Source organism: Harpegnathos saltator, unplaced genomic scaffold (assembly GCF_003227715.2).
Source record: "Harpegnathos saltator strain DR-91 unplaced genomic scaffold, Hsal_v8.6 scaffold93, whole genome shotgun sequence".
Taxonomy (NCBI): domain Eukaryota; kingdom Metazoa; phylum Arthropoda; class Insecta; order Hymenoptera; family Formicidae; genus Harpegnathos; species Harpegnathos saltator.
The window spans coordinates 63,193-91,159 of NW_020230721.1; the positions used below are offsets into that span (position 1 = coordinate 63,193).

The window sequence follows — 27,967 nt, forward strand, 5'->3', positions numbered from 1 at the left end:
TTTCGCGATATAAACGCTGCCTGGCACGAACTCGCAATATCAACTTATCACTCAAGCTCAAGAGGTGAGATAACGTCACCAAGATCTTGACTGTGGAAGAGACTGAAAAGTTACGAAGTCGTAAGATAAAGTAGTTAAAAATTATTTAAATAACGTAAACGTTACAAACAAAACTTGGAGATGTACCTATCGGTCGTATCATCAAGCGTGTTTGCGACGATGATAATAATAAACTCGCTCATGTGTGCGGCAAATGAATTTTCCCCCAATATATTCAATTGAATCAACGCTAACTGCACTCACCTGATTTTCTCTCGCCGTTTTAATCTCACCGAGTAAAAATCACCACTGCCCCGTGTTACAAATCACAAATAACCGAGAATACGAGTCGCCCGGGCAAAGTCGCTCTAGCCGAGCACACTTTTGTGGCGAAATCACAAGTGATTTTCATAATGGGTAATAACAATTTTCTGAAAATCCCCTCGAGCCAAGAGATGGAGTGGAAAAACGGTGATGTACGACGCAAGGCAGGTCAACCAGGTAAAGTAGTCGAACTGCAGGTAGACAGGCAGATTTTCTTCCCTATGAACTGCGACGGAAAGTGTGGTGATTCAAGAGAAAGAGAGAGAGAGAGAGGGAAAGAAAGAGAGAGAGAGAGAGAGAGAGAGAGAGAGAGAGAGAGAGAGAGAGAGAGAGAGAGAGAGGGAGAGAGAGAGAGAGAGAGAGAAAGAGGTTGGAAAACACGCGCAGGCGTCTCCGCTACCCTCCATCGTGGCGCCTCCACCCTCCTCCCTCCTCCCTTATACCGTCGACTCACCCTCAGTTTCCTACCAATCCAGTATGGCGCCACGCGCTCAGGCACGGCAACGTACGTAGCTCGTCTCGTCAAAACGTGCAGCGTTCATTCTTTGTCGTGTCGCGCGAGCCCCGGGCAGTGAATTCGCGCGCGAACTACAGTTTGCCGACGTCGCGCTACCGCGGCGCGAACGTAATGTAAGCGAGGGAAAAAAGCCAGTGCCCGCAGGAAGAAAGAAGAATAGGGACGTCTCTCGACAGTCGAGAACCGAGACCGCCCGCGAAACGTGCTGAGGCAAGAGGAACGATCTTTAACGGGAAACGATCCGCAGCGGGCCACGAGTGTCGGGCGTCCGTGTTAATATGCGACCGCGTGCACCACGTCCGACCCGACGGCGGTGGTAGAGGACGCCGGATAGCGTGCACGTCAGCAACGTCGCGGCGACGAAGAGGCTTCCTCGGTGGCAAGCGATAACCGGACGATCGAGAATGACGGACCCCTCGGCAGTCATCAGCAGCATCGACAACGCCATCAGTAACGCCACAAAGACAATCTCGAAGAAGACGAGGACGACGACGACCATCACCAGCACCAGCACCAGCACCAGCACCAGCACGACGAAGACAGCCACGAAGGCGGCGATATCGACGAATTCTCGAAAGATCACGTGTCCGGCCGTCGTTTAGGACAGCGATGTGAGAGAGTTGCTGCAGAGCAGAGTCACGTTCTCACCAGGACCCATCAAGGATCGCCGAGAGGGTACACAGCCGGGGGAGGAAGCCGTGGTTGCCACCAGCTGATCGCCAATAAACACACCTGGGCGCGCGCGCGCGCGCACGCGATATGTCTCTTGTTAATTAACAACGGCTGCTCTCTCGTCCCTTGTTGACACTCTGGAAGAAGCACTCAACGAACTACAGTACAGCGGCTTGTATAGCAGATCTGCAAGATGGCATGTCCATTCTCCGGTGAACGTTTCAAGTCGACCCACAAAGACGAGAGGAGCAGAGAAGGGGACCACCGCAGGCTCGCGAGGATCAGACAGGATGAGAGAGGCAAGCCGCCGCGGCAATCGTCGATCCAAATAACGTCGTCGCTCCTGGGAGAGGACAACGACGACCTCGAAGACACGCAGACGCTCAATCTCAAGCACCTGAGGGCTGCGGTGATCGTCCTGACTAACCCCTCGGTATCGAATAAGCAGCCATCTCTTTTTCGTTTCTCTCTCTCTCTCTCTCTCTCTCTCTCTCTCTCGCTTCAGATTAGTTTTCTCCACATGTCGTGTGCATAAAACACTCACGTAGCACACAACACGCGCGCGCGCGCGCGCGAGTGCTCTCGCCGCAGCGCGGTTTACCGTCGTCCAAGTACATAGCACGTAAAGCAAGTTCCCGAGACATATATTCGCACATGTATCAGAAAAAGCCCTAAGCCGCGAATGAGCTGCGCGTTGCACGCCGCCTCGTCGTGACAGCACTTTCAAATGGGAGCAGAAAGGCTGCAGCCCCGTCTAGGAGAAGGGAACGCCTTTGACGCTTGAAAAAGCAGCGTCGGGTGGTCTTGTACGGCTTTTCTCTCGATGAGTTGAGAGTCGGATTAGCGCAGGCGGTGACACGCAATTGGTTTAGTTCGGCCGAGGTTTTATTTCACTTTGTCGTCTCCGCGTACGCTCCTCCTTGCGCGAATTTCGCTCCTTACTTTCGCTTCGCCAAAGCCGGTATAACCGCGGATACGAGTGCGACCGAGTTCTGTTTTCAAAGAGGGGCACAATCTCGTGATAAACGAGACGCCGTATTGGGGTCGTTTTGACGGCCAGTATCTACACACACCGTCGGATGGTCGAATGTATATTTATCACGACGACCTGAATGTCGGAGGGATAAATCGGGGGCGAGACATTCGCCTTAATTTGGCCGGCTGCGTTTCCGAGAGCGCCGCCTGAACGGGTGCGGGTCGACAACATTTTTCGCATATTCTTCGCCGCTATTCCCCGCTCAACGTCTACGCCGTCCTACTGCGAAACTGCCCTTCGCGTTTGTCCCCCAATTGCAGTTTATCACACTGTGTCTGTTCTAAATGTCTCCGGAAGGGGATAAATCGGGACGATATTTTCGCCTCGCCTCGCCTCGCCTCGCCTCGCCTCGACCGCGTCCGCGTCCGTGAGAACGAGAAGTAAATACCGCGAGTCGGCTACGTTTGCCGAGCACATTTCGAGCTGTTTCGTCCTGTTTCGAACAATCCGGAGGGAGGAATGACTCACGTCGTTCCGCTGCGGGTGTACGGACGATAACGATTACGCCAATTGCTGCTTAACACGATCCGGCCCGGTCCGCTCCTTTTTCACCTCGGACAGAAATCGCTGTCAAGCTTGCCGTATGTTAAACACGCGCAAACACCGCCACCGTGAGGTCACCGTGAGAGAATCGGGGGCTGTTTTTCATTGGGAACTGGGTCGGAAATATGTAATAAATCCCGAGAAAAGTTTCCTGCGCGCCGTCCCCGTTAGAGAAAGCCCGGAGTTTTCAAGTTCTCTCCTGCCGAGCGCGGAGGGAAACCGCGTTAGCGGCTCACGCGAACGGCCAATGTTTTCAAACCTTGTCCTGGAAGGACTACAGAGCTTCTTGCCAAGGCGCTCCACGTTCAACTTGGCACGGAAGTCTTTACTCGTCTGCTAATCTGAGCTTCTTTCACGGCGCCCACGCAGCCTCGCCGAATTCGCAACGCGATCGAATACACGCGCGACAACAGACGCAACTCGCGTCTCCGTCTCACCGAAATGTAACCCCGGCCCGTGCTCGTCCAATTATCCACGATAATCGCGAATAACAGCTCGTAAATGGGGGGAGCAGGCTGGCATTAACCCGCGTGTTACTCCCTAAAGAGATGAAATAGCCCGGCGATCTACCCATCTCTTCGTCGGAGGACGTGCGTTTATTCCGAATCGCGCGCGTATACATCGCCGAGATAGCGCGTCGTGGCATTTGTGTTTATTGAATTGCGATAATTCGGCGAGTTTTGCATAGCAATCCAATCATGTCGGATTGATTCCCTTCGCGCGATCGTATCTGTAGTCGGCAAATGTCATTGGTATTTCAGAGGGTTAACGCGGCGTTTGATGGCAGATTAGGGAAGGACGAGAACGCGGCACTTAAAGCGATAACGTGTCGAGTGCCAAATCCAAGAGCCGTTAAGCCACGTACAGAGCCCACTATCAGCTTCGAATCCCACGTGTGCGGGACGAAGCGACTGGAAATGAGAAGTTTCTCGCGAGAATAGGCAAAGGCCTGTGAAGGATGCGACGCAAAGGCCGCGCGAATTTGCGCAAACCGAAGGAGTGAAATCGAAGGCACCTCGCGATACTCGATAGTCGGGGCAGGTATTGTTAACGTCGTAGTTTCGCACGAGGGATTTGTCATTTTACGACGGGCTTTCCTCGGCAGGCCTCTGTCGACGGCACGAAACAAACGCGCGGATCGAGCAGTCATGTATGCTTCTTCGAGAAGCTGATGAAGCGGAGAAAGTCGGAAAACGGGCGCAGTTAAATGCACCGTCGACCGTGAGCCTCTGCTCTCGCCGTATCGTTTCGATTGACATCTCTCGCCCTGCAGAACAAAATCGCAGAGAAAACTCTCAGGCGAGCGACAACGAAACGTTTTGAAGCCTCGGGTGTCGGGGATTTAAAGCTACTCTGGATGGATATTAACGACACGAAGGAGTGACTCGACGCGACAAATCAGGCCCGGGGTTTCATTATCGATTGAACTTTCGCGCGAGACTTTCAAGCGAGACAATAGACCGTGAAGGATGCGCCATTTAATTCCGCGCGCTGCGAGATGGAAGACGATTCCGAATAGCGGATCGGCTTCCGATCGGCAAGTGCGTGTCTCGGAGGAGCTTTCCCGAGTACGATATTTCCGGCTCTACTTTCGAGCTCGATTATTCGATTATGCGTAGATTCTGAAGGACTTTCTGAGGAACGGAGACTTTCATTTGTGCGGAAATAAAAATTCTACTCGGCGCCTGCGAGTGGCGGTAAACGCACAATTTGCCACTTGTAGGTTCTCAAGAGCAGCTCTTTCTCGGCAAAGCTGTAGGTTAAGTGGAATCAAAGTCGATTGATATAGGCTTCGGGGGTTCTATGAAATGAGCGGCTCGATGGAATATTCACGACGACAGCAGGACTCAAATTTCGACTCGGATTATGGCGCGAGCGACGAGCGAATACTTTCGCGCTCGTGCCTGTGTGAGATCACTCGCTCGATAATGAGCCCTTCCTTTCGCGCGCTGACGTAACGCCGCAAACTGCAGTCCATTAAGTATGGTTATTCGCGAATTATCACCGCAATAATACAGTTACTGGAGTAGAATCTCAGCGCTCTCGCGGCCGTGCGCGATGCGCCGCGCCGCGCTGAGTAATGTTATGGAAATCGATAAATACGCGCAAAACGGTCCCGAACAAAATTGCGAAATTTCCTGGTACACGCGTATCAACACAGCACGCACACACACACACACACACACACGCGCTTGCGTGTTGGCGTGAAGATAATTCCGCTGCTCCACTTTGCGCGCCAGCTACTATAAACGCTCCCCCATCTCGCTCCGTAACGATAAACAGCCGGAGCTCGGCGTATCGCGGTCTTCCTGAAAAAAACAGAGGAAAAGAGAGGAAAAAAATTCGACGGGCTCCGTGTCTCGAGAGGAAGCGGAAACGAGGATTCGGCAGAGCCTCCCCGGGCTAAAAGGGTCAAGAGCAATTAGTCCGGCAGTCGGACGGAGAACACAAGACTCGGCTCGGCGACTCGTGTGCGCGCACTCGCAAATATTCGCCAATGTTCGTCGCAAACAGTGCGTGGAAGCTGCTCGCAAACTGCTCGCTCCTCCTAAAGCGACGGATGAATAAGTGACCGCGAAGGGCGGATGTAACGAAATGTTAATGCGCCATGGAGAGCATGCTTCTTCTGAAAACGAGATCTCTACGGGAAGTAAGGGCTCTGCAAGCGCCCCGGCGCGAGGCGCAGCTATTAACCCCGGCGAAATGCAGTCCCGCGACGCGCGACGCCTTTCTATCGACTTCCGTTTTAATCTTTCCGAATGAAGAGACGGGGACAGGGAGGGAGGGAGGGAGGGAGGGAGGCACGGAGAGAAAAAAAGGAAGAGGAGAGAGAGAGAGAGAGAGAGAGAGAGAGAGAGCGCGCGAGTACTTTCCGAGGGCAGCCTCGAGATATTCCCTTCGTATAATGAATGTCATCGCTCGCTCGTTCTCGGAGAATACGAGGAGAACCGATACAGCTCGCGACAGCTTTTCACCAATTGAACGCCACGCGAGCATTAAACATTAAAGCCGACATGGCTGCACATCATATCGGCACACGGAGGAATATCAACATCAGCGATAGACAGCCACGTAGTCTCGCGCCCCGTAAAAAGGTGAGCGTATCGAATACAGAGAGACGTCGAAATTGGATTCCGCGAGCACAATAGACGCGGCGCGGTCTGGCGGATCGCAAGTTCCAAATGCGATTAATCTAACGAACGTCGGTGCGTCGTTTCCGCGTGTTTGCCCTCCGGCTATCGCGCCTCCCTGGTGGAGGAGAGAGGGAGAGAGAGAGGGGGAGAGAGAGAGAGAGAGAGAGAGAGAGAGAGAGAGAGAGACAGAGAGGGACGCCCCGACGGCGACCGGGACCGGGACGAAGGAGAAGAGGCCGTGAGAAACAGAGGAAGAAGATGACGACGCTGTGTGTGTGGTATAAAAACGCGCAGCGCAAACTCCACGGACTCCACTCCTCACTCGCTGGGGTATTGAATTTTTTACGGAGGAACCTCGAGAAATTCCTTTGTGCGTCTAAAAGCGCGCCTCGTAAACGAGCATTAAGCGGATTATCCCGCCTAATCCCGAGAGCGCGGGTGTTAAACGAGCCATTTCTTACGGGCGGCTTCTTAAATGCTGTGTCGTGAGAGACGCCCATTCGCGAGAAACTCCGCGAGTAACACGTAACTTACTTACTGTGCCTGACCCAATAATGGTGTACCTCGATCGTCAGCCAGGAGTTAGAAGCACTATGATGCGCCGTGCGTCTTGCGTTAATCGGGGGAGCTTTAATCGCAGTTGATACCGAGCCAAACAACGTTTTGTCCCCCTCTCACGGGAGAGATTTAAAATAATTACGCAATATCGACGAGGACGCGCGGGCGTTAATTATGATTTAATAAACATCGTATCTCCGCGCTCAACGCCGTCCGGAATAGATACATTTCGAATTTGACGACCCGTGTTCTGTTTAATTTCGCTCGATGCCGGGGCCGGGTATTTTCAACGCGCGGTATTCCTACGCCGAGGAGAGATCGCATGTCGTGCGTAATATTAATATTTCGAGCTTCCTGCGAAAAGCGCATTCGATGCTCGGGCGCAAATATTGCGTATAAATTCACGAGGGGTCGTGAATGCAGTTGCCACGATCACCGCGTCGCTATATCGCGGCACTTGAGAACTTGGAGAGCACGGCTGAGAGCCCATGCCGTTCGCTACCTGTCGCACGTCAAGTTGAAATTTCACGTCACACGCGGAAAAGGACGAGGCGCCGAGAAATTTTAATTACACACGCGCAAGCTTGACGTATTAGCCTGGATTATCGGATATTACTTAGACCGGTGGGGGGGAGGCAGGGGGGATGATTGACGCGCGACTCTTCGTGCTCAGCGGCCGGAGCGGCTCGATTTTCGAGAATTATACATACGTATTGCACGCATATCAGCGCGGTCGCGCCGAAGAAAAGCCCGGGAATTATTATTAATTGAAAGAGCGTACTCACGAGATGTAATATTACCCGGGGAATTACTGTCGGTGACATCCGAGAGAATTACCGCGGTATTAGCGCGACGATCCTGCCGCGGCTTATCTCCCGAAAAGAAAGGAACGTAATAACCCGCGACGTTGTAGCAGCCGTAACCCGCCGCTGCGCGGAGATCCGTGGCTCACAGAAACTCAATCACGCGCTCGTTGCGATGCAAAATACACTCTTGAGAGGCGATCGATATATCCGTCGTTTCTAACAGCAGCGCCCACCAACATCGGCGGAGTAATCGTAAAGGCCGTAAATGCACTTCCGTCGGATACCACGCGCTACTCCCCTGGCCACGCTATCGCAATGTTATGGAAATACCGCGCGATCGATTCGGCGCGCATTTGCATAACACGCGTTTTTACGACGCGACGGGCCGACCGCGTGATGGATGATCTTCATTGCGCGACGCTCCTTCAGTGCGAAACGAATGATCTCGCGAATGAACGCGCGATTCTCCCTCTGGGATGAGCCGGATGCTTCCGGTGCGCCATTACGGCAAGAAATATGCCGAGGGTCGATAAATGGTCGCAGATATTCTTCCGCATCGAGTAGCGCCAAGAAGAGGAAACGCGAGCGAAAACGTGAGGATGAATAAAATTCCCAGTGGCGCGCTGAAAATTGCGCTCAAGAAAGATGTTGGCGAAAAATTTAATAAGGCCTCTTTATCCCTATAAATTTCATCTGCCCTCTTTCTCTGTCTCGCCGACTCGGTTCCTCCGGTCTCATTGAGAAACGAGATTTCATTGAATTTGTACTTTTCTCTGGTTCCGTCCATCTTCGCTGTGAAAAGAGTAGACGTTCGCGTTTCCTCCGTGCTAACCCAAGTGCCAGCGTAAACATTTACGTAGCTTGGGTAAGAAGAAGTACGATTTTCAAGTGATTCTGAATTCGCGTTTATCCATATCGCAACGTAAATAGTGCGTTTACGCAAGGGACCGATTCAACTTTTACGACATCGATGTTGCGCGCAACGCGCGCTCCGTGCTGTGTAAATCCCGACGGGCTGACCGTATACATCCATCACTTTCATGTCCAATTATTTCATATTGTTTGCGCGTTAATGCGCGCAGAAATATCGCGCGGAAAATTCGGCACATCGATATAATCCGACACGCCGCTATAAGACTTTGCTTATCAGCGAGATAATTAGATCTACCGAACGAGTAAGTAAATTTCGCTTCGAAATTTCTCTGCTCTTTCACGCAACACGGCTTTCCTTTCGCAAGATGTTCCGCGCGTTGTCTTATCGCGCGATCGCACGCACGTAGCAGAGAGCGATTTGCAAATTCAACACGAGAACTCGCTGTACAAATTCGAGGCTTCAGCTCGACGTCGTGCGAAAAGCAGAGAAATGAGCTGGGTATTACAGTCTCACATTGGAAAGTTACGCGTCACGCGTTTTCTTTGACGCGAAGAAAGATGCGCCAAGAAGCAATAGAAATACCGTAATCTAGTAACGCCTCCCGAACAAGTTGCCCCGGTGAATCGCGAACGAGATAGCGAGTCGGTGAAATAATGCCCGACAAGTTTGGTGCTGTGTGTCTTTTGTAAACTCGAACGGAACACTACGTGTGCGGAATACACCGTGCGAGAAGGAACTCGCGATTTGTTGTTTGTCCGGGTAATTCATTTCAACGGAAATACACGTATACACGCTCGAAACGCCCATCAAGAAGCGCGCTTTCGCCTCTTGTGAGTCATGAGTGTCTTTATGGCGGCATCTTCTTCGGGTATCGGCTCTCGGCCGTGTGCAAGTTCAGCGATGCGTACGAGAATTTCTCCCTTGACGAAAAACGGCCGCTGAAAATAGAGCCCGATACGGTCTCGAGTCTGGGAAGGCGAGAGCTTCGTGAAACTACGCAGTCCTTTCCTCCCCACGAGACGCGACAACACACGTTCAGCGTATCTTTGGTGAACTACACGGCGCTTATTGTCACCGAGATGTCGGTTCTTCATTAAAGCAACATTAAGCTCCTACGTCACGAACGCGCGCGCGCGCGGGCGAGATTAATCTTTTTTTTTCTCTCCTTACGTTTCTATTTCCCCAAGCGTGTGTAGCGTGGTCCCTTTGCGTTCTCCCTTTGCGTAATACATACCCGAGCGCTTTATGAAAATCCAGCTTTCTTTCACCAGCGGTGTTTGCGAAGTAGCCTAAGACAAATGTTCAACGACGTAACAAATATAATGAAGCATCTCTCGATACGCTCGCATTTCGCAAACAGAAGTAATGCGAAAATATTATGCCGCGCGAGTGGGTCGCCGTGTTTACTACTGAACGTTTAGGATTATTGCTGCAAACAGCGGCGTGACGCAGACATTTTGTCTCTCGCAACACGGAGAAATTATTATCATCTCTACAGTGCAACGTGCAGGTGAGGATTGACTGAGGGAAATATACATATAACCAGGTTATACAAGCAATTTGGAGCGGCATGAGCATCCATTGCGCCCCCAAAAGTAATTAAACCACGCCAGTCAACGGCAGGATTGCGTGTCTATTACATGGTTCAACATTTAGCGGCTTTACGATATGGTGGTGGATTATGCGTGCATGATGCACCGCAGCCTTTGCAAGGCCCCCGCTATACGCAAGGACGCGTGTACGAAATGCAAAAGCCGGTCGCATTTGTCGTGCGCCGCGAGATACGCCTGGCGCTCGTAGCTAATCATTGTTAACGTGAGCGACACATCGACAGAGACAAGCTTTATGGTGATGGGCAAAGCGGATCGACACGGAGCTCCGTTCCACTCTGCGAATTGGATGGACGCGATGGAAACTTCGTTACTTAGTTAAATTGACAGAAATCAAGTTTTCCTCCTACTTGCGGAATGGCATCGATGTGCATCCTGACGAAAACGCGGCTACGGGTATGACCGCGTCGAAGCGGCTGCGGACTCAGCGTCGATGGCTTTCGCAGGCAATTGCCTGTAATGCGCACGAAGCGCGGCAATTGTAAAATTCCGCGGAGCACAGAAGCGACTTCAGCTTAAGGGCATCTGTGCGCCCTTGTATATGCGTATATGTGTGTATGTCCTGTATATATATATATATATATATATATATAATCGTTCAAGGATCGTCAAGACTACGCATAAATTGCGATAAAACGTTTGCGCACGACATGGTAATTTATACGACGTGTTAAGGGGTGAAAAAGCGCACGCAGTGCGATTTTATAGCGCCGTAAAATGAATTTCGCCATTTGCTCGATATATTTTCCGCCGCTGGGATGTCGTGTTCTATAAGGATTATATTACATATTAATTCGAGTGCGAGCTGATATGTATATATGTACTTCCACACGACTCCATTGCCGCGTCAGTAATTCGCTTTCTGTCATTTATTTCCTTCCTTTCCAGGACGACGAAGCTTTATGAATATTCGCTCTGTGTGTGTGTGTGTGTGTGTGTGCGCGCGAGAAAAGTACTCAATAAAACAAAAATATCGGCCGATGTGTCCAAAGCAGTTACTCGCGCGCGAGTCTCGTTGCAACGTAACCAACGCAAGTTGCGTTTTGTGAGCCATTTATCAGGTGCAAAAATAAAAGGAAGTTCTCTCGAGCCTATCAAGCCGCTCAAGTATCAACGGCTCTCCTAACAATCGGGCCGACGCACTTACTTTGACTTGTCGAAGCCGGCGCGGAATAATGGACAGCCGACTTTCAATGCGATGAAAACATTTGCCGACGGTGTCGAGCGCAACGCTCGTTCGAGTAAAATACTGTTATCGGAAATCACTCAAATTATCATCACGCTGGTGACACATATAATATCGATCCTAATTTATTCTCCCTCTTTGTAACGCAGCCTCGTGTCGCGATAAAATTATAATGGAGATCTCTCTGTGCGCGAAAAGACGCGCGTGCGCGCGAACGTGTTATTACTTTCATATATAATGGCGAGCTGATAAAGATGGATATTAATTGATGTGATTAAAATTAAGTGCCGAACACCGCGCGATCCGGTATCGTTCGTTCGGAATCCTTTGGCATCTCGCGAGGCCGCATAAATTGACGGCCCTGTCATTTCGTACGAGTGCCCGTATTTCCCACAAGTAGTTCGAGTGACCTTCCTCTGCCATTCTAGAGCGACTTCTATCGATTTTGGCCCCAATTGAAATGCGACTATCAAAGCGCCGCAGGTCGAACAACATTTCTCGTGTTGTCCCGGCTCTTCCCTCCCTTTTCTCGTTATTCTCGTGCGCGCAAAAAATATTCGGAAATAATTTTACGTCAAGGAACGCCCTCACACGGAAGAGAAAAATGTCAGTTCGTGTGACACAGAATGGGGATGAAAACGGACGAAAAATATGGTGACGCGATATTTCCGTTATCGCGAACGAGAATATTCGTCGCGTTAAAACTCGCGGCCGAGATAACTGGGAATAATTGAGCGAATAGAATAGAAATCTCCTGCAGGAACCTTTCCGTTCCCGCAAGCGTATTTCATCTGCTCCACGGACAACAGAAAATCAATCAATTACACGAGCCGAGTTTTTTCTCCGTGGGATACACGCACTTAGACTTAGAAGGAACGTTTTTGAAAGCCACATCTCCTCGTTCCTCAGCATATCGAGATATAATCAGGTCAATCGATGTATGATTGAATTAAAATGTCCATTAAAGTTCCTTTTCCTCCTTTTTTTTTTTTTTTCTTTTAACTTTGCCTCGTCATATCCATTGCTCAAGTAATACTCTATAAAATCTCACATTCTCTATCAAGAGTATAACTGTCGCTAGAAAGTTAGAAAGTAATTTAACTACTTGGGCGCGAAACACTAATTAAACCGCTTTTCCCCGTTTTATTTCTTTTTACACACATAATTTCATTATATCAGTTGGCCCGCGTAACATTATTAGATGAATTAATGATTAAGATGCGGTGAATTCAATGGCGGCTGGAAACAATGCAACGAAAATTGACGACGCGATCGTACCTCGCGCAGTTTATCGCGCGAACGTCAGAGCGCGCCCGCGAGAAACACAATTATCCTAATCCACTGTAAAATTGTTCTTTGCGAACTTAAGCATTTAGCACGAGTTACTCCGACTTCTGATAACGCGCGTGGCAAGAAACGTTAACGCGCAGGCGGTATTAACTCTCCGCTCTGATTTTACGCCCGATCATTTCTGATACACAGTTATACACAGTTATGCTGAATTATTGACAGACGATGGTGTAATTAATTCGTGCAGTCTCGCTGAACTAAACAACGGTTAATGCTTCGCTAATCTCGTGTAGTCTCAATAGATGGTGTTAAAACTTTGCAACAATAGCATTTCAAATTACGCAATTTTCATTCGTGACGTCGAATTAAAATTCCTGTGTCGTCACAAATATTGCACCCATGTGAGTTTCATTTTGCAAATCGAAAAAGTTTCTAGGGGTTCTCCTGGGAGGAAGGACGAGAGAGAGAGAGAGAGAGAGAGAGAGAGGGGGGAGATAATAAATAAATTAATAAATGAGAGCAATTGGGCGAAGCAATGTCCCACGCTCTATTCGCGTGTAAACTATTGATCAGTTCGGTCGTTATCTTCGGTATTCAGCATTATACGGATACAAATGGCTACCTCAGCTGTCAGTCTTCGCGGATAACATCATTTGTCGGACATCGTTGTGACAAATTATTATCTAACAAGAGAATACGCGAATCAACGGGCCTTCCCCACTGCGCGAAAATATCGGGTTGTGCGGGAAAACTATTTACAGACGCGCATATATACATACATACGGCGATATGTAAATTTTTCTTGTTTTTTGATATGCAAACATTCAAGCCGCGGCTGTTGAGAGTGCGTTGTTCCGTTGCCATTTTTTGCGTCGGTTTCTTTTTTATATACAACATAAGAATCACGCTGGATTCAATTCCCGTCCGTGCCAATGGGAAAAAGAGACAGCGAAAAAATACATCTTAACACGGACCATCTCTCGCGTCCCTTGCAATTTATTCTGCCTCACGTCGCGTAATAAAAATACTCAAGTCGCCGCGTCGTTCGATAATTACACGATAAAGTGTTGGAATTTCCAACACGCTCGATATTTCGCGCGGCTACGTGGAAGATATTGAAAAGGCTTCGCGGAAAATGCCGCTTGACAATTTCCTTCTTGTACGCACACAAACCCCGTGAAAGAAACGCATACGTTATACATTAATCGTAACCTAAGATGATTCCGAGCGATAGCCAAGCCGGAGGAGGACAATTCCGCCTCCAATACCGTTAAGCAGTGAAGGTCATGCGTCTAAAATAATGCTCCATATGAGTGCTCCGAGCGCTATTCTGCTGAGAAGAATCGCCTATACGAGCGTACCGAATGGAGCTATAACTCTTCTTGTGAAACGCAGGCCGCAATTTACGGCGGATAGCTAGGCGTCGTATAATAACTATCGAATTGTCACTACACAATTACCATAGCGAATGCGCACGTGCGCGTCGTTAAATCGAACTTTGTGCAACTCGCTTCCGTCATGTTGACGCGTAGCACGCGTGCCCGTATCAATCTTCCAAATGCTTTTTTTCCCCATTTCTCCTCGTTTTTTATAGTCGTGCACATTCCAGTAGAATTACTCGATGAAAGTTCGAAAGTTCGAAAGTTTGCGATACAGCGGTATTGGATCATGCATGTGTGAGACCTTTCGCGTTTACCCACGCATTGGATTATTTTTAAATGCAAACGTTACCTACGAGTGCATATTGATCGACAACTGTTGCATTTTATGAACCATAACTACAATGTATTATTAACTGTCGCATTTTCCGAATCATAGCGGTGATATTTTATTAATTCCATTATTTCATCAGCGTTCCATTGATTTCCATTGCAGAACGAAGTGGTGGCTGTGGCGTTAGAAGCTCTGTTAAGTAAACCTGAAGCACCTCTTCCAATATCGATGCCATTGTGAGTATATTTGTTAAAAAAAAATTCTCTTTCCTCGAGTGAAGAAAACAGAATCGATCTAATAAATCAGCAATGTATGTGACTTTTTGAACAAAAAAATTTAATTTCTCTTATAAGTGATTAATTTAATTTGTATTTAATTAAACACGCATAAACATTACATTACATGTATTACTTTACATTCCAGAGAGAAACTTCTACGTAATGTTGAAGAGGAGGAGAACTATAACTTACTGGAGGACATTTACGAGACACTAAATTACGATTGCGGTAAGATAATACCTTCGACTTTTATAGTTAAATAATAATAGTTGAATAAAAATAGTTTACGACGTGAAAAGCAAAAAGATGCACTCTAAAATTCTTTCAAAATTAAAGTGAATTAAAGTGAAAAGGTATATTTGCACAAAAGAACTCTTGCAATCGGTCAAACAGACTTGTAAGATAGTTCAAAACATATGTTTATTTTGTTCCAATGATCGACAAACGTAACCAACGTTAAATCAACGTGACAGAATTATGAGAAAGGATGGATTAAAAGGTAAGTTGCGTTAATTTCATGGTTATTTATCGTTTGTTGGAGCAAAAGGAGCATGTTTGGACCGCTCCAGATTCGCTCGATCAACTGCAAATGTCATTTTATAGACATACCTTTTTATTTCAACGTACTTTCTCGCTTCTAATGTAATTAATCAAAAGTTCCGCGGCGCCAGGGACCAGGAGCCTTAATACATTTTGTTTGCCTTCGCGATGCAACACAAACTGTGGTGACCGACAGAACGCCTTCTATCATCATGGGAAGAATTTTTTAATTGTGTAATGCATCAGAGGTGTGCGAGGACTCTACCGCGGAGACTAACTCCCCATGCCAATAAAGCGGCAAATTTTAGATAAAAAAGCAGCACGTACGACAAAGTGGCTCCAAGCGGTTTATTGTCGCGCTAAAACGGTTGCCAATAAGCCCCAGAGTGTATGTTGCGGTATTCCTACGAGCGCGTCGTAGCCGTCTATCGCTGTCGCAAGGAAGATCGATGTACATATCGATTTCAAATAAGTTTAACCACGCCTGACGTTTAACACGTCGATCGCGCGTTCTGGACATTAAGACAATCGTGAAATACATCGAACAATCCAATTTCTCGAAGGTTTGTCGAGCCGGCACGTTGTTTGCTTAGGGAAGAACTCGGAGTGCTTCAAAATTCGCTATTTAATTCGCTATTTCAAGAAATAGCGTATTTGCGGGAGGAAAATACGTGAAACTCTACACGGGACTGAGGATACCAATTGTTCGCAGCGATCGCGCTTTTCCACCAAATGGAGGTTAATTTAATATCTACTTTTTTGTCTGTGTCAATAGTAAACTTCATCTTAATGTGATTTCTGTACTTTTGCTTTGTTTGCTTTCTTTGCACTCGACTACACGTCGAGCATTGTTGTCCGTTTTGGTTTTACCACACGGTGTACCCAATAACGTGAAAATCCGTTAATACAGGCTTGACCGACTTTCTAATTGAACGAAATCGTATATCGCGTAGAATAACGCGAATATCAATCGATATTTACCGCGTCTCGGTTGAAATATTTAGTGACCGAGGCGATAACAACGTAATCCATCGATTATCCAACTGGTAAAGCACCTTTTTCACCAGCCCACGCTTTTACTCCCATCGGAAGAATTAATGGATCTCCGGCAGGGGTGAGCAAGGCGCTGGGAGAAATAAGGATTGAGGACGTTAACGTTACAAACGCGCTCCCGAAACTTTTGGCACGACCACTTTGTGCACATTGCTGCAAGTCGCATGGTTGCGGCGAGATAATTAAAACATGGAACCACCCGTGTTATCGTCGCAAACAAAACTCCGGGAACGGGGAGGGGGGGGGGGCGTAGACGAGGTAGACGACACAGCGTGTGTTCTTCGTATCCGAATTATTCTAGCTCCGCTAAACGCGCTCACCCCGAATCCCTGGTTACGCGTTCTCCTCTCCCTAGCAACTGCATAGCGACGCGCAATTCGGCGCCGTATGATAATGTTTCAATTTTGTTTCGCGGTTTAATACGTCCGTCGCGTGAACTTTTGGCCCCGGCTCAGGATGCAACAGCGAGGACAACAACTCCGGCGAAAAGGAATAACGCTGGAGTAGTAACGCCTTCACTTCGTGAAAACGCGCGTAGCACACACGCCAAATAATTAATAACGGCACCCCAAATGGGCCGTTTATCCTTCGCAAGCAGATAAATATGCATAGATATTAGAGGCACGCTGCCACGTATTCTACACTTACCCTCCGTTTCGCGCATCCGTCTTCTTGAACTTTGTAAACTCGCGCGTCTCAAAGTTCCGCGACGCTTATCTGACGTCGGAAATTAGGAACTACCGTATAACGAAATATCTTTATCGATACTTTGATCGCGAGATTTGATACGACTTTAACGAGGATACCGTTGCGCCAGGCGCCACGGTAAACGGCATAAATAGACGGGTGTGTGTGAGGGTTTCCTGGCGTTAACGAAGGAACCTACGGATAGGTAACATACGCTCCGAGAGATTAATGAACTAGATGAGCCCGGTCTCGGAAAATCATGTTTGCGATGTTATACCGTTCGACGTTACACAGGCCGGGCCATGTGTTATGCACGCGAGCTGCAGCTTATTGATTCAATCTCGCGCGCGCGATGGTAGACGCGCTTTACTAACCGTCGATCGCAATTTCGAAAATGAAAACTGGCTTTCTTGCCGACTTTGATACGCGCTTCTGCGTGCGTCTCCTCGTCGTTCCGTGAAAATAATCCTCTATTATAAATGACACGTAAGTTCTCTTTCTCTTTCTGTCTCGCGACTTGGGCGACCGGGACTGTCAATCCATCGCGGGAAAAGTGGAGCGAAAGAGGCGCGAGGCGCAGCTGAATATTTTATCCGTACTACGTAGTGAGGGAGGGAAAAGCTGGCCGCAGGAGAAACGAAAAATTATTCCGCCTTATAACTCATTCTCTGCTTTCCGCGTCGTGAAAGCGCTTCCTGTGACGTTTAGTTCAGACCTCGAACAATAACATAAGCATTATGCCTCGGGCTTATTGTATATATATTGCATTGCAACACAATTTCGCACAGGTATCAAGTGGTACTCAGCGATCAATTTTTATCACCTTCCATCTTCCAAAGTTGCGCATCAACGTTCCTTCTCTAACGATACGTGTTTCGTGTATTTAACTTTCAATTTTCATTCCAGTAACGATCTTACCAATACTGGACGGTGGAAGCGTGCCTCGCAGCGCGCTATCGACCCGTAAATCTTTTTTAACGTAATCTCCGACTTTTCTCGTCGGCAATCGATGCTATTTACGTCTACGTACTACATGCACTACATAATATGACGCTTAATGAGCGTTCAAATTGGACACTCACCATTTCGCCTTGATATCCAGTCATTCACAGCCTTCCCAGCTTTCAGCCTCTGTAGCGTTCAGTCGGCCCACGCCCATCGCTCTTCACTCATTTCATTTTACCATCACCGCTACTCCTTGCTGTACTCGCGGACGGGCGTGAACACCTTCATCCATCTGTGTTAATTCAAAATGTTCAATATTTTATACATCTTAATATTAAAACATTACGCATCATTTCATAGTATCCATAGTACCCCCTGACATTCCAATTGTCAAGATGAGACGCAACACGCTTTTTTCCAAGTAGGAAACTGTATTAGCAGGCACACACTTGACAATTTGAATGAACGACTTCAAATTAACAGCAACGCTCACGTGAAACTGGTGATACTAATTCAGGATGCTAATTGAAACGAGCCAACCACACTTGGCGAGAAGAAGTAAGACTGTTAAAGTCTCGCACGCGGAAAGTTGTTACAGCTGTCACCAGGAACGTTTGTCTGTAACTGAATATTTATACCGGTGGCGCAAGAGATTCTAAGATATTTGCGAGCGATACACGTACGCGCATAAAATACTCTTCTTCTCACGAAAATGTGTTAAAGATAAAGACATACGAGGACCCCGTAATGGAAAATACATCAAGGTGCACACAGGTATGAGGGACTAATTACCGATTAATTGCCTCTCTACGAGTATTATATACCGCATGCGCAACACGCATCCTCCCTCTCTTCGTTTAATAAGCATTAATTTGAAGCAAGAAGAATTAGTCCCATGAGCTTCTCATTTTTTTAGTTTCATCTTTAGTCGGCGTGGGGAAAAGTCTCGATCTTACTCCGAGTAACGAAAGCCTTTATTATCACGCCAGTCCGCTCACACCACACATACACACACCTCTCGACTAACGAACGATCGTATAACTGCGACGAATCAAAGGATCAAGGATAATCGGGAATGCATGTTTGACAGCGTTGTTCGCTGTCAGATGGTTTTGCACGGATCCTTCATCTTCGAGCGCATGTTAACCCAATTTGCGTTCGGCCGTCGAGTACTGTAGTTACAGTGGAGCACGCTTCAGAAACGTCCCATTAATCATCACGGACAATCGATATGCGCATGCAATGTATTCGGATCCGACTTCCTCTCATCGGAACTTGTGAATGGGTCGGCCAGAGACGCCGAAACGAAGACAACACAGTTGTCGTGCGACTAACGCGCCCTTTGTAGCTAATAGCCCGTGCGCTTGCAGAACGCATCGCGAACGGAATTTAACGCTCGCAACTTAGAAATACGGTGCTCAAACGCAATAAAGCCCGGGCGTTACGTAACCGCATCAGAGGGAATGCCGCAGCATGCCCGCAGCGAGCGATTATGTGAGGCGCTTGTTTACTCGCCGTAAAACACGTAACGCACCGTGGTTTCCTGTTAAATATATCGTTTACTTACCTGCTGCGTCAAGACGTTCCTTTGACGACGGCAGCGGCACATGTATTCTCGGTTGAAGTGGTCTCCGTATCCAAGCATGTAATCCCCCTGGAAAAAGGACAAGGGTAGTGTAGCGCGTACTTTCCAAGTTCAAACAAAATCACCCTATCTCTCTTTCTCTCTCCCTCCCTCTCTTTCTTTCTCTCTCTCCCTCTCCCTCATCCTTTCTTCCTCTCAACCCCATCTCTCTCTCTCTCTCTCTCTCTCTCTCTCTCTCTCTCTCTCTCTCTCTCTCCTTCTTTTCCTTCTTTTCCTAGAATATAAAAGGGTGCACCGTAAAGAAATTATCATTCTGGTGGAACCTCCTCCCCCACGTTAACGACAACACCAGCCCTTGAATATCGAAGTTCACTGCTAAAAGCGCAGGCTACGTATTTTAATGCAATTAATGCGTTTCGATACGTTGCGTGTAAACAAGGAGATATTTCGTGGCGTGTACAATTAATAAGAGAAATCACGCTAATGAATCAATTACCAAGCCGTCTACGACTCGTGACGCGTACGCGTAACTCGCAAGCGAATGGAGCGTTAAACACACTCTCTCTCTTTCTCTCCCTCTCTCTCTCTCTCTCTCTCTCTCTCTCTCTCTCTCTCTCTCTCTCTCTCTCTCGTGAATTCGCACTCTATTAGCAACAACGAGCGATGACTGCATAAATCGCGTTGATCGCTAACAAATACGTATCGTCATTTATCACGAAAGCGAAAAACACGTATTTTTGCCGGTAAGGACCCGCGACAAGAGACAAATCGCGAGTACACAAGCCGCACATTATTTTCTTCCTCGTGACTCACAATTCGCTCCACGTCTGTCCCACTCGCTCGCGGCCGCTTCGCATTCGTATACACGGCAGGAAGTGGTTGTTGGCGCAGTTGGCGGAGCATAGAAGGGACTTTCCGTTTCAATGTAATGCAATCTCGGCAGAGACTCCGAGATCTCCGCCGTCATCACCGAAGACGTACAGGGCCGCGTATAGAGCCATTTGCAAGATTGACTTACGATCCGCCCGGCAACTTGCGCCCGGCGTCTTACGACATTAAACGACGAAATTCGCCCGTCGTCGGATCTCACGACGTCGCGGAAACATATGATAAAAAGGAGGATTCGCGTACGGGAGAGCACAACATGGAGCCGTCGTATATCCTGGCGTGTATCGCGGTGACCCAGATAGCCAGCGACCGAAATTTTCTTTCGTCCGCGGATAATCACGGTGCAAACATCAAGGACATATATCAGGACTAAGCAGAATCCACTTCCGAGCGCGTCATTTTATATCGCTGACCGCGCGCAAATATTCGCGACGTTCCATCGCGTGATCCAACACACTTGGCGGATAATTACCGCTCGCGATGTTTCATACGCTTAATACGCGATACACGACAGCGAGATTTTCGCGTATGTTTACGGCAAAGCTCGATTAATATCGTCAGGACTTATCTGGATCTATCCGGATCTATCTCGTCGCTGGAGTGTCGATTAAAGAGAGCATCATGCGAAAACCCATCGGTTTTGCTGTAGGCCGCTGCGATGCGGCGCGATGTATCACTCCGTCGCGCAATGAAACGCTATTATAATTGTAATGTTAATACAGCGACATTCGACGTGAAATAATATGGGAGCAATAGAGCGGCCCTTGCTCACCGCTTCTATTTTCGGATTTGCAAGGGAGCCAACCGCCCGCGCCGACCGGCCTCGATGGAGCTGAAACGCGGCGTGTATTATCGACCCCACGAGATTGCAATTCTCCAACGCGTTGATTTAGTATTCAATGTCGTGTTAAGCATTCATAGGTACTTTCAGTGCGATTCCAGGGCGGATGAACCCTTTGCAGCCCCGCGAAGACGGGAGGGAAAAGTTCAAGTAGATGTGCCTCGAGCTGCTATTAGCTCAAAGTAAATACCAAGCTTCTCCCTCAGCGAAAAGATTAAAGCTCGTAACGTGAAACTTGTAAAAATATTCTTGTATTTCTACGTGACGTTTCGTCGGTTTTGATACAGAGTCACGTCCCGTCCTCGGGATATAGATGTGAACGTGTCAATGGGAAAAGCGAAGGGTATAACGTATAGCCACGCGCGTGTGCTTTATACACACATACAGGAAAAAATATAAGATGATGCGTGAAACAAATATCATGCGTCGAAATATTGAAATATTGAAATTGAATATGCGAAATATTCAAATACACGGCGCACAGCGCATTTGCATCCTACTGACGGATGCGTCCTCTGAATTACTATACCAAATTTGCACGTGATTAATTCCCGCTCCTCTCGTAAAGGAGCTACAAAACGACACGACGCAGGCGTATCGTATCGTTCACGTCCTATCGTGCTCGTTGTTTACAGAGCTTAATCCCGCGAATGCTGTCGAGAGAAAAATGAACGATCACCGCGTGACTCGGCGTAATTCCCGCGCGCGACGAATTAATGTTTGCGGAACTTTTGCAGACGTCGACGTGAACGCGTTTCTCGATCACCTCGGCCAAGAGCTGATCTCCACCGCTTGCGTGGGTCTCTTAGAACGGGCCTTTCGTTGCCTTGGGAACGATCTGACCGCCTTCCTGACCACACTCGACGGCGTAAACGACGTTGTCCAGCATCAGTCCGGATCGGAGTCCGCCGAGGCCGAGTTCGTGTGTATCGCCACGCCGGAAGCATTGGAACTACACTTCACTACCGACCACCCTTCCATAGCTTATCTGCTGGTTGGCAGTCTCAAGGGCATCGCCAGGCAGTTTTATAACGACAAAGCCGATGTGTATATACTGCCGGATCCCTACAATACTAAATTTTTTAGGTAAATCGTCACAACGGGCAGGTGGGAAACGCGTACGACTCTTGCCCTTTCTCTCTCTCTCTCTCTCTCTCTGTCTCTTGAGCAACGGGCGGTGATTTCATTTTTTGCGCTATCTTAGCGTGTCATCCAGCATTTTCCTCCGTGTACACTGCTTTTGCCGATTGTCGGCGGATTTTAATTTCCGTATCTGTCTGATTTTGTGAAATGCTCGGCACTGAGAAGCGGCGCCATCCGAGCGCAGAGGATGAAAAGGAATAGGGAGATTTTCTAGGACGATTATCTATACGTCGAGCAAGGAATACGAAAAATTGTTATCAAATGTCACGCGCGAGCGAATCTTCCATGGCGACGGGCATAGCACGTTACCTCATTTTGGAGTGACACAATTTTGGTTCGTCGACAGTCGGCAGTTGTTCGCAAATCGAAAAGAGGGGGCGAAAAAGAGAGAAAAAGAGAGGGAGAGAGGGAGAGGGAGAGAGAGAGAGAGAGAGAGAGAGAGAGAGAGAAAAAGAGAAAGAGAGAGTGAGTGAGTGAGATTGGGGAAGAGGGAAGGTAGGAAGGAGGCGGGGAAAATATAAAATCAAAACAGTGAAAATGTTGGAAATAAGATTTCTAGAGATACACGGTGAAAATTGGTGACACAACATTAACCGTGCAACACAGTTATGATCTTTTCGATATCCGCTGAAATTTGTCGACCCAATCGCGTGATTGAATTTTTCGCATCGACGAGCAGAAACGTTAGTTGCAAAAATAAATGCATCCAATTCCGCCTAGATAAATACATCGCGATGAGAACTTCGGTAAACGCGAGCGGCTCTTGCGACCTCGCAAATGTCATTCCTTACTCAGTTAATTTACACGCATTCGATCGTACATGTCGTTCGTTATTCGCTCAAACAGATCTTGTTTGCGCAAAATTTACGCTACATTTCGATCGTTACGAAACGATATATATATATATCATATATTCGCTCGCCTCGGCCTTTCATGTGTGCACGAAATGCGAGCTGAAAAATACCGGGCCGTCGCGCTGTCGTCTACGTTACACGTTTGCACGTCTCTCCACGGCTACGACGTTTCGCGTTTGCCCGTGTTGGCGCGAATCGCGTGTACCGAAATAATGTCGCGTGAGTATAATATAATTCATATGTGTGGCTAGGGGAGGGGGAGGGGGCAAAGGCAGCACGTGAGAATACAAACCTTTCGTTTGAACAAATATTGATTCCCCGGCAGTGGCAAATATTTGATGATAGGTGCGGCAGACCGCAGCGAGTCGCGTTAATTCTAAAAGGACGAGGCCGGATGCGCGAACATGTGAATGACGTGAAAAATACCGCATTACCGCACATATCACACTTACATTTCCTAGTCTAATTAAACGTTGCACGGGACACGTACCGGTTCCATACTTCCACTTGCGCGGCACGACGTCCCGCGGTGCGAGTCGTCGCTGTAATTCTCGAGCCAAATTTTTAACTTCGCGTCAACGAGGGTAACGTTAACCGTACGTAATGTACCGTCCGCACATTTGCATGACAAATGCGCAAACGGAACATACATACATATGTACATACGTAGAGACGTCTCCGACACACACACACACACACACACACACGTGCGCGCGTGCTTATCGATGTCCACCGAGGGGGGCGGCGGGCGGCGGGCCTCCCTTATGCTATTGCTCGTTGAATATTTCGCCTGTAGTACGTAGGACGAATGACAAGCGCAAGCGATTGCTCGAATGTCGCAGATACCGTATTACTCCGGAGCGCTACAGCGAGCAGCCGCATACCGACGTAGACGACGATTTCGACGTGGTGTCGCCCACTTTCCGTCCACTCTCCACCGAAGCAACGGACCTCCGTATGGGGGTAGCGAGCTTCTGCAAGGCATTCCCGTGGCACTTTGTCGTCGATCGTCAGCTGGAGCTCGTGCAGCTGGGCGTCGGTTTCATGAAGATTTTCGGACACCATCTAAATCGGCTCGGCAGAGAGATATCGACGTATTTCGTCTTCACACGACCCCACGGTGTCACTTTGACCTTTCACGAGATCCTAAAGCGCGCGAACACACCGTTCATCCTGACCCTTCAGAGGCCGCATGGCGTCGATAAATATCCCGCGGAGGTATGCTCATGATGTGGTTGCCAACGCAAGATGATCAACTTACTCACGAACCCCGATAACACAAACACGTAAATACAAGCAAACTAAACGAAGAGAACGTTTAAGTTGAAGACGCCCTCTCCGAGAGGCGGCGAATCATTACTGTAAATTATTACCTCCGTAAGCTCGATCACGCGGATTTATCGAGAGAGAGAAGAGGGAGAAAAATATAAGTATTTTCTGTCACATTACAGGGTTTGGAAATGAAAGGTCAAATGGTACACTGTCCGGAGTCAGACTCAATTTTGTTCGTGAGCTCGCCGTTCTTAAATGGTTTGGAGGGCTTAACGGGTCGAGGACTCTTCATTTCTGATATTCCTCTTCACGATGCTACAAGGGACGTTATACTCGTTGGCGAGCAAGCAAGGGCACAGGTGACTAAATTCATAACCGATGTCGGCCACTCTGCGCGTTACCTCGCGCGAAATCTGCCCGGATCTGCATTTGTCATTTTATCATTAACAGTTTTCTCACGCGGTATTATTATTTCAAGAAATACACGCAGATGCGACTGATGCATTGTTTTTTGGATTGTTTTTTGGATCGAGTAATTAAGGTCGACATCTTTTGTACGACCATTATAATTCCCACGAGAAATACAACGATAGCAATCCCCTTTTTCAGGATGGCTTAAGAAGACGGATGGATAAATTGAAGAGCTCCATAGAAGAAGCCAACCTGGCGGTCGATGCGGAGAGGGAGAAGAATGTCAGTCTTCTGCATCTCATATTTCCACCGGATATCGCCAAGCGTCTGTGGCTGGGTGAGTTACGATTCTGGTATCTGGTCGCGAAGTATGGTGATATCGATTTTCAAGTTGCTCAAACGCGAGCTTATCCGACGATGCCATTTGAATATGCCATCTTGCGGGAGAAATACACACGATTCAGCAAATACTGATATTTCAATCATGCAGGAGAAACAATCGAGGCGAAGACATATCCGGACGTCACGATGCTGTTCAGCGACATAGTCGGTTTCACGGCTATCTGCGCTACGGCAACTCCGATGATGGTCATCAACATGCTGCAAAATCTCTACGAGCAATTTGACCTGTACTGTGGTCAGTTGGATGTGTATAAGGTGCGCATACTGCAAGTAGATTGCCGATCGCCGGGCACCCTCGCGAGGAGATCGGCTTGGACTGATAAGACATAATTATCCAATATATATAATATCGTTGAATTATATCGTGGTCGACCGTCGCAGAACCGTCATTTATTCCTCGAAATTGACGGAAATCGAGATAAATTTTGTCGAAACGTTACAATCCACGTGGTGTTAAAATGGCTTCCTTGGCTTATCACACGAAGGATACGGCGCTTTTAATGATTGTCAGTGAGGTGCGTGCCTTTATAAAGCCGGTCGATATCCTATAAATATTCTTCCTTTTTAGCTGATACTTATCTCGCGCACTGGACTGAAATGTATGATGCCGCCATCTGTGAGATATCAAAGAAAGCCGAGCTGTAGAGCTCGATGAATGCTTTACCTGTGAGCAATCTCTCTCTCTCTCGTCTGTTGCACAGTTGCAAGTTATCAATCAGACCAAGTGGAATGTAGCTTTTCAAATATAAATTTCTCTAATCGATAACTTTTCTCTAACGTCATGCGAGTGCCATACATCGTCGTCACCGTTGTGTGTAAGACAAATGGAAACAGTATCGATTTGATCTTTTATCGATTTTATTCTTGTGTAAACAGGTAGAAACAATCGGCGATGCCTATTGCGTTGCATGCGGCCTTCATCGAAATACCAATACACACGCGCAACAAATTGCTTGGATGGGCCTAAAGATGATACAAACGTGCTCTCATCACTTGACTCACGAAGGCAAGCCAATAAAGGTATTGCACGATGATGATGCATCGTGATTACAAATATGATCGTGATTACGCGCGATGACTATGATGCAATTTTCTCTCAGCGGAGCATCGACGTCAATAACATAGCGAAAACATGCGCTTGAATAATTTTACCGTAATTTTGCGCAATTTAGCGTATTCGAAAACCGACCTTAATTCCATTTCGTTGCGCGCCGAACGAACGAAAAGGTTCAACAGCAGAATGCAACGGATATTCGCATTGATATTCAAGCGGCTAAATGATATTCTCCACGTAGCGCTCCATATTATAATACATACGAACGTACAAAATATCTGCTCTGCGGAGAATGTAAAATAATTTTCAATGTCGTATCGCGAAACGTCGTCTCGTGACATTTCCCAGGCTCCCTTGAATATAATTTTTAATTTACATATCAATCTCTCTTCCCCATGCGCGTGTGTATCTGTGTCCGTGTGCGCCTCTCTCTCTCTCTCTCTCTCTCTCTCTCTCTCTCTCTCTCTCTCTCTCTCTTTCGTGCGCTCTTAAACTTCGACGGTCGGTACAGCAGAGACTAGTGCTCGCTCGGCGAAGTACCATCCTTCAAAGTTTTTCAATTGAGAGATATTTCTGATTATTACGTATCCACTCGAGTAGATACTCCATTGTTTATTATTCCCGCCTTGAGTGCTATTAAAACTTTTCCCATTTAAAATATTTCTTGACTAACGGCGATAACAGGTCAGCTGCAGAATACGACGAACGCCCACATTATCGCATTAACATTTAGAGCAAGTTACACGCGGTACTCCCCTCTCTCGCTTTTTTCTTCCTTTTTCGTCCTTTTTCCTTCCCTTTTCCAATTGCGACTGTCGTGTAACCTTGTCACACCCGCTGGCGTATACCACGAAATATGGAGCAGATCTTTCATCGCTTCTCACTCTTGGTCCTTCCATTTAATGTTCCATCAGATGCGCATCGGTATTCACACTGGGATGGTGCTGGCGGGCGTCGTGGGCAAGAAAATGCCAAGATATTGTCTCTTCGGACACAACGTCACATTGGCAAACAAGTTTGAGTCGACGAGCGAGCCGCTTCGTGTCAACGTCAGTCCAACTACGTACCTGTACGTGATGGTTCGATACGTTGGTCACACAACAAATTGCTACATTTTACTTTTCATTTCCTCGCTCTTCGTACACGCGTACGTGTGGCTGACGTTTGCCGCGAATGTTTGCAGGTGTTTAATCCAAAAATCGGGATTCATATTGGAACCGCGGACCAAGGACAATCTACCCAAGGAGATGCCAGCCAGTGTATCGGGCACGTGTTACTTTTTGAACGGGTATCAACATAGCGATGTCAGCGCGAGCGAACCTCTCGATATGCATATTCAAGCTGCGATTAAAGAACTCGGAATCAGTAGCAACATGTAGACACCTTTCGACGTGGGGTCGCGTACCGCTGATCAGTGTGTTACTTTAACGATATTACCGTCGATAATAGCGACGACACCCGACATTATCAGATCGATGTGTATATGAGCTCTCAAGCTGGCACTAAGAAAAAAAAAAGAAACAAGAAAGTACGGCAAAAGCATGGCGCTAAATGTACGAAACGTATTGAAAGATCTTTGCGCGAATACTATTTATACGCAGAGTCTTAGGGGGGTTGTAATCATTATATACTTATTAAATATATACGAGTAAGATCCTACTCATGGACCCCATGCTTGTGTGTCATTTCGCAAACCCTGTCCCGAGGCCGCA

The 27,967-nt window shown here is 47.7% G+C and overlaps 1 protein-coding gene across 1 annotated transcript; it reads left to right on the plus strand.

Annotated features, from left to right (window-relative positions):
• Positions 1-1,745: 1,745 nt before the first annotated feature.
• Positions 1,746-27,914, plus strand: Gycalpha99B (guanylate cyclase 1 soluble subunit alpha 2). The gene is made up of 11 exons (XM_011137163.3): positions 1,746-1,985; positions 14,465-14,538; positions 14,726-14,808; positions 21,857-22,205; positions 23,959-24,334; positions 24,568-24,747; positions 24,998-25,136; positions 25,290-25,456; positions 26,078-26,221; positions 27,170-27,324; positions 27,439-27,914. Exons 1-11 carry the CDS (start codon positions 1,746-1,748, stop codon positions 27,632-27,634), a joined length of 2,103 nt encoding a protein of 700 aa, XP_011135465.1. The 3' UTR covers positions 27,635-27,914.
• Positions 27,915-27,967: the final 53 nt, after the last annotated feature.